Source organism: Crotalus tigris, unplaced genomic scaffold, assembly GCF_016545835.1.
Source record: "Crotalus tigris isolate CLP2741 ecotype Arizona unplaced genomic scaffold, ASM1654583v1 scf7180000024386.1433019, whole genome shotgun sequence".
In the NCBI taxonomy this organism is placed as follows: domain Eukaryota; kingdom Metazoa; phylum Chordata; class Lepidosauria; order Squamata; family Viperidae; genus Crotalus; species Crotalus tigris.
Genome location: NW_024100556.1, coordinates 782,390 through 791,451, shown reverse-complemented (window position 1 = coordinate 791,451; position 9,062 = coordinate 782,390). Strand labels below are relative to the sequence as shown.

The 9,062-nt window shown below is 41.0% G+C and overlaps 1 protein-coding gene across 4 annotated transcripts in view; it reads left to right on the top strand.

The window, feature by feature from the left end:
• The first annotated feature begins 234 nt into the window (after positions 1–234).
• The window catches only part of LOC120301586 (zinc finger protein 883-like), a 31,377-nt gene continuing 22,549 nt past the window's right edge, over positions 235–9,062 (top strand). Inside the window, exons 1-5 of one of the 4 annotated variants that reach the window (XM_039329015.1) lie at positions 235–666; positions 743–856; positions 1,109–1,208; positions 1,329–1,405; positions 3,241–3,370. In XM_039329015.1, coding sequence (XP_039184949.1) covers positions 658–666; positions 743–856; positions 1,109–1,208; positions 1,329–1,405; positions 3,241–3,370 — 430 coding nt within the window. In that variant the 5' untranslated portion in view covers positions 235–657. Of the gene's footprint in view, positions 857–1,108; positions 1,209–1,328; positions 1,406–3,240; positions 3,371–4,570; positions 7,468–9,062 lie in introns of those variants that run through there. The other 3 variants (XM_039329014.1, XM_039329013.1, XM_039329012.1) reach the window with 3 other exon arrangements.

Genomic DNA, 9,062 nt, shown 5'->3' with positions numbered 1-9,062 from the left:
CATATAAGGAACAGTTGCTGGAATTGGGTATGTCTAGTTTAAAGAAGAGAAGGACTAGGAGTGACATGATAGCAGTATTCCGATATTTCAGGGGTTGCCACAAGGAGAGGGAGTCAAGCTATTCTCCAAAGCACATGAGGCAGGACAAGAAGCAACGGATGGAAACTAATCAAAGAGAGAAGCAACCTAGAACTAAGGAAAAAATTCCTGACAAAGCAATTAATCAGTAGAACAGCTTGCCTCCAGAAGTTGTGAATGTTCCAACACTGGAAGTTTTTAAGAAGAGACTGGACAACCATTTGTCTGAAATGGTACAAGGGTTTCTTGCCTGAGCAGGGAGTTGGAGCTACCAGAATATTCTATGAATTGAAAGGTGTTTGGAGATCCACAAGATTCCTCTGACCTATCTGGAATTTCCTTACAGGACAGACAAAGGATGCAGAAACAACCGTTAGCAAGTGAGGGAACTGGAAAAGGCCCCTCTGCTGTTGAGCCTGGCAGCTGTGGAAAGATCTGGGCAAGACCTGGGTAGAAGGTCTTGGAGGAGAAAACCATCATCCGTACAGAGATTCAGTCCTGGAACTTCAGAAACATCCAGTAGCAGGAAACTGAAGATCCCCGAGGATTTTGCAGCTGACTCCACAACTTTTATAGTCAATGGCTGAGGTTAGAAAAGCACAATAAAACCCAAATGTGGGACTTGGTTGTCCTGGAGCAGCTGTTGGCCTTTCTGCCCCCACAGATGGAAAACTGGTTGCAGGAGTGTGGAGCAGAGACCAGCTCCCAAGCGGTGGCCCTGGCGGAAAGCTTCCTCGTGAGTCAAGCAGAGGAGCAGAAGGAGCAAGTGGAATTTCAGGTGAGAGACCTGAATTTTGAATTTTTCACCCCTCCCTTCCCTACCTTTCTGCTCTTCATAATATGTGGCGATGTTTCACTAGTTCTTGCAGGACATTGTTCCATTATCCATTCTAGAAGACAAACCAGAGACAGCTGTTCCTTTCTTACATTCTAGGCTCATTGATTGATTTTGGGGCATTGAAGTTGTTTTCAGAGAACAAGAATCCACTTCATGTTGTGTGATGTCTTATTCAAGTCTTTCCCTCTGCAGACCAGAAATCCTATGAGAATCGGGAATCCATCAAATCCCCCTCAGGAGCTGTTTTTCAGGAGAGTCTATCAGGAATCCGCAACTCAGGACATCTCAGATGGTAATCCACCCATTCCCAAGAGAGGTCCCAGCTGTCTTACCTTCTCTATATCTCCTCTCCTGTAGAATGCTTCGTCCTATTTTATTAATTTTCCTTTTAAAAATTCTGTCATCCTCACAGGGAAGAACAAAATAAATTTGACTTCTTTTTATGGTGGTGCTGAAAGAGTGGTTGAAGCTGCAACTCAAGTAAGAGAGGTATAATAAAACATAAAATGTTCTCAGTGTTAGCATTTTCTTTGAAGGCTTCTCAGTAATAACTGAAATAATCACATTAACATCTTACAGTTTCTAAATCGCTTTGTTTATAAGAAAAATAATGGCATCAGGTTAAAAGATGAAGCAGACTGTTAAAATCCAAAGAGGGTGGGCAGATCCAGGCCCTTCAACTTTTAAAGGAATTTCTAATACTCCGATTTGTGCCTGGAATTTGGGCCCAAACAATCCAGCTTTGGAAAGGATGAGAAATGGTCTTCTCAAGCAGCTTTCCCTTTTTCAGCTATTGTGTTGGGGTAGAAGGAGTGGATTCCTTGTAGTCTGAGGAGCAGCAGAAACAGGGTTTGTGTGTCTTTGTCTATTGTCTACTTTAAAGAAGATTTGGAGTATGGATAAGATTGTTTGTTCTAGAGCAGGGGTAGGCAACCCAAAACACTTAAAGAGCCACTTGGACCCGTTTCCTACCAAAAACAAAACACTGGGAGCCGCAAAACCATTTTGATATCTAAAATGAAGATAACACTGCATATATCCTTTTTTACCTTTATTATAGGTGTGTGTGTGTTTGTTCTGTGTGTGTTTGTGTGTGTGTATGTATGTGTGTGTGTGTATATATATATGTATATGTATGTATGTATACACACACACACACACACACACACACAGGTAAAAAAAGGATATATGCAGTGTTATCTTCATTTTAGATGTCAAAAGGGTCTCCCTCTCTCTCTCTCTCTCTCCCTCTCTATCTGCCCTTGGTCTGCCACTCCTCTTCCCCCGCTCTCTTTCTTTCTCTCTCTCTCTTCCCCCCCTCTCTCTCCCTCTCTCTTTCTCTCTCTCTCTCTCTTTCTCCCCCCCTCTCTCCTATCTGCTGCTCACCTGACAAGCTTCAGGCTGTTGTCCAACAAGATCAGGGGTAGGCAACCTCGTCTCTTTTATGACTCATGGACTTCAACTCCCAGAATTCCTGAGTCAGCCTAGCTGGGCTAGCTAGCTCTCTCCTGCCCTTCCTGCTTCCTGCAGAGACGCAGCAAAGGGAGGAGCTCCGCCCAGTAAGCTTTTCAGCTCCTCGGAGAACACTGTGAGTGCACTCTTTTTTTTACACACACACACACACACACACACACACACACACACACACACATAAAAACACACAGAGAGAGAGAGAGAGAGAGAGAGAGAAGCAGGGAAGCGCAATTCCTCTCTCTGAAAGTTTGCGGCTCCGGAGCTTGCCGACCTGTGTTCTAGAGAGACTTACTCCCTGCATTTTCTTCTGCAAACACTGGTCCACTCTCCAGAGCTGAAAGTCTTGAATATGCACAGAGAGGCAGACCCAACAACAAGTGCACACAATTTCACAAACACACAGAGAGAGAGAGAGAGAGAGAGAGAGAAGCAGGGAAGCGCAATTCCTCTCTCTGTCTCTGTCTCTCTCTGCAAAGGCGGAGGAGGCTGGGAGCCGCAGGGGAAGGCTCAAAGAGCCGCATGCGGCTCCGGAGCCGCAGGTTGCCGACCTGTGTTCTAGAGACACCACAAGCCTTTTACTTAAATTGTTAAATGAACCAACACCACAGTCCCTGCATTTTCTTCTGCAAACACTGGTTTGATTGGAATGTGTGATAGGTGGGGATTCCAGTTGATTCTCTCCAGAGCTGAAAGTCTTGCTAATGGATGGGGACAGAGAGGCAGACCCAAACAACAAGTGTGATTAATTTCACTAAATGGCCTGAAATGTATATCTTTGCTTATCATCACTTGAACAATAGGCCACGTCTTGAAAATCCTCCTGATTTTTCTTCTGTTTTCTTCTCATTCAGGAGGGTCTTGTGTCCTTTGAAGAGGTAGCTGTGTATTTCTCCGATGAGGAGTGGTCTCAGCTGGATGCTGACCAAAAAGCCCTATATTGGGAAGTCATGCTGGAAAATCATAGGAACGTGGCCTCTTTGGGTAGGAATATGCTACTCCCCAGTCAGAGTGTTTGGGAATATGTTCTGTAATTAGATATATTAACTCTTTTTATTATTATTTTATTAAAGGAATTTTATAAGAATAAAAACAATACAAACTTTGACGTATAAATAAAGAAAATAACTGATTAATAAGAAAAAAGTATGATAACATTGAGACAAAGAATAAAAGAAGTTAAAATTTGTCCCCTGTTTCTAAGGTTACATCATCTTTGGTCCCCCTTTGCATAATTTATCCATTCTAATCTTTGAACACAAGTTTGATGACAGGATCATTTTTTTTTCAGCAGTCGGGGGTTTCCAATCACTAATAAATAGAGATACTATCTCAGAGTCAATTAAGTCATCATTGAGAATTCTGTCATCTTCCCCAACCAGTCCACAATTCTACTTAATAATAATAATAGTAGTAAAGTTGGAAGGGACCTTGGAGGTCATCTAGTCCAACCCCCTGCTCGGGCAGGAAAGGGCTTATTGTAGAGTCCTTCAGCTTTATGTGTATGTAGTCTCACTATGACTGTCATACTCAGAAACAATCTTCTATGAACTTTTCATTAGTGCCAACGTGAAGTGTTCTGATTTCACTTGGATATTAATCTTTAAAGTTCTCTGTATCACTGAATGTCTTTGAATCCAAATATTCCTAGCTTTTTTACAAGTCCACTAAAATATGACAAAACGATCCTTTGTCTTGTCCACATTTCCAGTGTAAGTTTGAGGTACATTTATACACGTTTGAATATTTTTCTACTGATTTTCACATTGCTCAGCCTATTTAGAGGTTTTAGCAATTACATATTCATCTTTTCTATGCAAGTGAGATTCAAATTCCACTTTATGTTGTTGAATACTATACTTCCCTTTATCTACCTAGAGTCTTTCTGATAACAAAAAATACTGACAGTTACATGTCTATGGAGATTCTCAGTCATCCAGGTCATACTTGTCCCATAGGTACTTTTTCAAGAGATAACTGGACTTCCTTGTGAATAGAATAGAACAGAATAGAATAGAATAGAATAGAATAGAATCTGGAAGAGACCCTGGAGGTCTTCTAGTCCAGCCTCCCGCTCAAGCAGGAGAACCTATAACATTTCAGACAAGTGACTGTCTAGCCTCTTCTTAAAAACCTCCAACTTTTCATTCTCCAAAACTTTTCATTTCTCTTTTCTTTTTGAAGGTAATAATGGGAAGGAAAATGAAGATTCCGGGAAACTATTCCAAGTGATCAGTCGTGGATACAATACAAAGAACCCTACAATTCTAATGGAAGTAGAAAGCCATGAGAGAAACCAGTCAAATAATTGGAAACAGGAAAGTTCGTCTTCCATTCATGCACCAATGAAAGCATCTGTGGCTCAACAAGGAAAAACAAAGAACAAATATATTGGAAAATGTATAAAACCATTCAAAGACAAATTTGATGTAAATGAACACAATCAAACCCAACCCAAAGGAGAAGATTATATATCTAGAGACAATGGGAAAACTTACAAATGGACCTTGTTCCATACATCTCAAAAAAGGACCCAGGCAAAAGAGAAGCCACATAAATGCAAGCAGTGTGGGAAGAGCTTTGTTAAGAACCATCAACTTATCTACCATAAAAGGATCCACAAAGCAGAGAAAACATATAAATGCAAGGAGTGTGGGAAAAGCTTTACTAGTAACAGTCACCTTACATGTCATCAAATGACCCACACAGGGGAAAAGCCTTATAAATGCATGGAGTGTGGAAAGAGCTTTACGAACAGCAGAGAACTTACTTCACACAAAAGGATCCACACAAGAGAGAAGCCCTACAAATGCACAGAGTGTGGAAAGTGCTTGAGCTCACTCAGAAATCTTTCTGTACATGAAACGATCCACACAGGGGAAAGGCCTTATAAATGTATGGAGTGTGGAAAGACCTTTATTCATACGACTCATCTTAGTTCACATATAAGGACCCACACAGGAGAGAAGCCCTATAAATGCATTCAGTGTGGAAAGAGCTTTACTCAGAGCAGCAATCTTACTTCCCATGAAAGGATCCACACAGGAGAGAAGCCCTATAAATGCATGGAGTGTGGAAAGAGCTTCACGTTTAGTACTTCTCTTACTTTGCATTATCGGATCCATACAGGTGAGAAGCCATATAAATGTATGGAGTGTGGAAAGAGCTTTACTCATAGGAGCAGTTTTGCTTGCCACAAAAGGATCCATACAGGGGAGAAGCCCTATAAATGCCTAGAGTGTGGAAAGAGCTTCCCTAAGAGCACTGACCTTATTTTCCATAAAAGGATCCACGCAGGGGGAAAGCCATATACATGCCTGGAGTGTGGAAAGAGCTTTATTAAGAACTCTCAACTTATTTACCATAGTAGGACACATACAGGGGAGAAGCCATATAAATGCATGGAGTGTGGTAAGGCTTTTATTACAAACAGTTATCTTAACTTCCACAAAAAAACCCACACAGGCGAGAAGCCTTATAAATGCATGGAATGTGGAAAGAGTTTTTCTACAAATAGTTATCTTAACACCCATAAAAGGACCCACACAGGGGAGAAGCCCTATAAATGCCTGGAGTGTGGAAAGAGCTTCACTTGTAGTACTTCTCTTACTTTCCATTACCAGTTACATAAAGGGCAGACACATAAATGCATGGAATGTGGAAAGAGTTTTTCTACAAACAGTTATCTTAATATCCATAAAAGGACCCATACAGGGGAGAAAGCATATAAATGCATGGAGTGTGGAAAGATTTTTTCTACGAACAATTATCTTAACAAACATAAAAGGACCCATACAGGGGAGAAGCCGTACAAATGTATGGTGTGTGGAAAAGGTTTTATGATGAGCAGTCATGTTAAATACCATAAAAGAATCCATACAGGGGAGAAGCCACATAAATGCATGGAATGTGGAAAGAGCTTTATTAAGAACTACCAACTTATTTACCATAGTAGGACACATACCGGGGAGAAGCCATATAAATGCATAGAGTGTGGAAAATGCTTTTCTGTCTCTAGTAGTCTTACCCGCCATAAAAAGACTCACACGGGGGAGAAGCCTTATAAATGCATTGATTGTGGAAAGTGTTTTTCTACGAAGAATTATCTTAACACCCATAAAAGGATCCACACAGGGGAGAAGCCGTATAAATGTATGGTGTGTGGAAAAGGTTTTATTATGAATAGTTATCTTAACTCTCATAAAAGGACCACACAGTGTAAAAGCCCTATAAATCTGTGAAATGTGGAAACATCTTCAAGAGGACCAATGGGTGAATGTTCCATATGCAGACACATTTGGACGATAATATGTTTAACTGTTAGGTTTAATTGTTGAAATATATGCATTTCCTAATTACATCTACTGAATTTTTTGACTCTGACTTTCACAATTGGAAGCCCCAGAGTGATGAATTTACTAATGGAAACAAAATGCTATGCATGTGGTGTTTTAATGATGAACAGTGGATTATTTTAGATACTGTCATTTGAAGGCCGTCAATGCCATTTCATTTTAAAAAAAGAGAACATCTTTTTTTCTTCATGTTTATCCCATTTCCAATTGGATCATAATAAAGAAAGCCCAAATCCCCAATGAAACTTTATAAAAGTTTAATTTTTGAGAGCAAGCATCAGGCTGAGTTAGCAAAATGTCATTCCAGGCATACTATGGGAAAAGCATAAATCACGAATGATGTCAGATGCCTATCTTTGCTTTCTTTGAAGCTTGCTAGCAACTGCCATAACTAGGAAGAAGGGGACACTTGGCAGGGGAAGAGCACTGGAAGCGGATTGTTATGAGAATTTGGGGAGTATGGATATGAACAGGAGCCAGTGGTGCCAAACTGAGCTATCTTCCTGCCCTCAAGGCCATCAGCCCTGGGAAAGGAATTATATCTGCTGGTGAGGCATCAGGTTGCTAAAAGATTGAACCAGGATTGGATTGGACTGATCTAGCCAAGGGAAGGGGTTTGGACATTGGAGATTGCTTTCAATATAAGTTTTTTGCGCAGTTTTCTTCAGAGCTTGCCTTGCTTATGCTGCACTTGGTATCTTTAGTAAAAGTACCTTTTCTCTAACATCCATGGAATCAAGGCTCATTCTTTCCTAGGGAATAAACTGGCCAGTCTGACAAAAGAGTTGCAGAAATAATCACTAAATATGAATTATCAAAAAAGTGTGATGCTAAAGAAGATACCTTATGAATAGAATGGTTTAAGTAGCCATTGTTTTACAGTTAAGCTTTTTACAGCGGTCAGTAGAAGTTATATAATGAATTGGAAGATGTTGAAACGGAAAACTTCTTGGGATATTGTGCTAAATTACAAAAATGTTCATAAAGGAAACTGATGTGACAGTGTAACATCAGATCCTCTGTGACTTATGCTTGATCCTACAAAAACCCCACTGCATTTACAGTCTTCACCTCTATATTTAGTTTGGAAAAGGTGCTCAGCTGAGAATGTATCCCAGTATTGGAAAATGATAGATCTAGGAGGGATGGGATCAGGCAGACATTTAATATGTATTGCTTCTACAAGCAGAAGAGGCTGCATCTCCCTGATGCATCTCTTCAAGAGAAAACCTTTTAAATCTTCCTCTATAGCAGAAATGAGAATGGAACTTCCGGACTGTGAGAACGAATACGAAAAATAATCCAACTCTTTAGTCCATTGTGAAAAACAGCTAAGTCAACCAGTGTGAATGGAGAAGGAGGGAATTTCTTTCGGTCAAAGTCCTGTCATGATGAGATAGAATAATCACATAGATAATTAGAGTGTGAAAAAAGTTTCTGGAAGAGATCCTCTCGCACAAAAAGGAGCCAGAATGACAAAAAGCCCCTGAAATGCATGTGCAAAAGACTTTCCAAGCAGAAGGACCATATTTTACCTTTCTATGGTGAGATGAGGGCTAAGAAAAAGTCTACATTTAATTTAAATGAAAATTTATATCAGTGGTGCTGTATACAACAGCTGCAGTCTCTTCTTCACTAAGAGTTTGTTGTATACAAGGGGAAAGCTCGCAACGAGGGAAAAATGCAATTTGTGGAGATCCAAGTATTGGTAAGAGACAGAGGTGAAATAACTGCAAGAAAAGAATGAGACCCCCATGGAAGTGCGCTTCATGCAGGTGGCCAAGGTTCAGAATTCTCCAAAGCAGCTCATGTATTAGAGGATTATGCATGGGAAGGGGAGAGGAAAGCCCCTTGACAAAGAGAGAAGATAGAGATAAAAATAGATTCCGTGTTTCTCCAAAAATAAGACCAGGTCTTATAATTTTTTGGGGGGGGGGGGCAAAAGATCCATTGATTAGATCTTATTTTGGGGAAATTTCTTACATACAGTAGGTGAGTGCGCATAAGCATAAGTATAAACAGCGGGGCGTTGCCTTCGCATGGGGTGGAAATAGTTTCAATGTGCGGCGGTAATTGATCCAACCTCAGAGTGTTGGGGCGGACCATCTACTGGTTCTAAGAGTTCAGGGAAGGGGTGCGCATGCCATTCATGTTCCAATCCAGCCCCTGCGGCCCTTGGGCGAGGGGAAAGGGGGGGCAGTCAGGCAGATGCTCCTCTGGGTGGAGCAGTGGTTCTTTGCCCCACGGATGCTAGGGGGCTATCTTCCTGGTCTGGCACTATCGCCCAGTTGCTCTCCCTTCTCCCAAGTATTTCTTTCCTA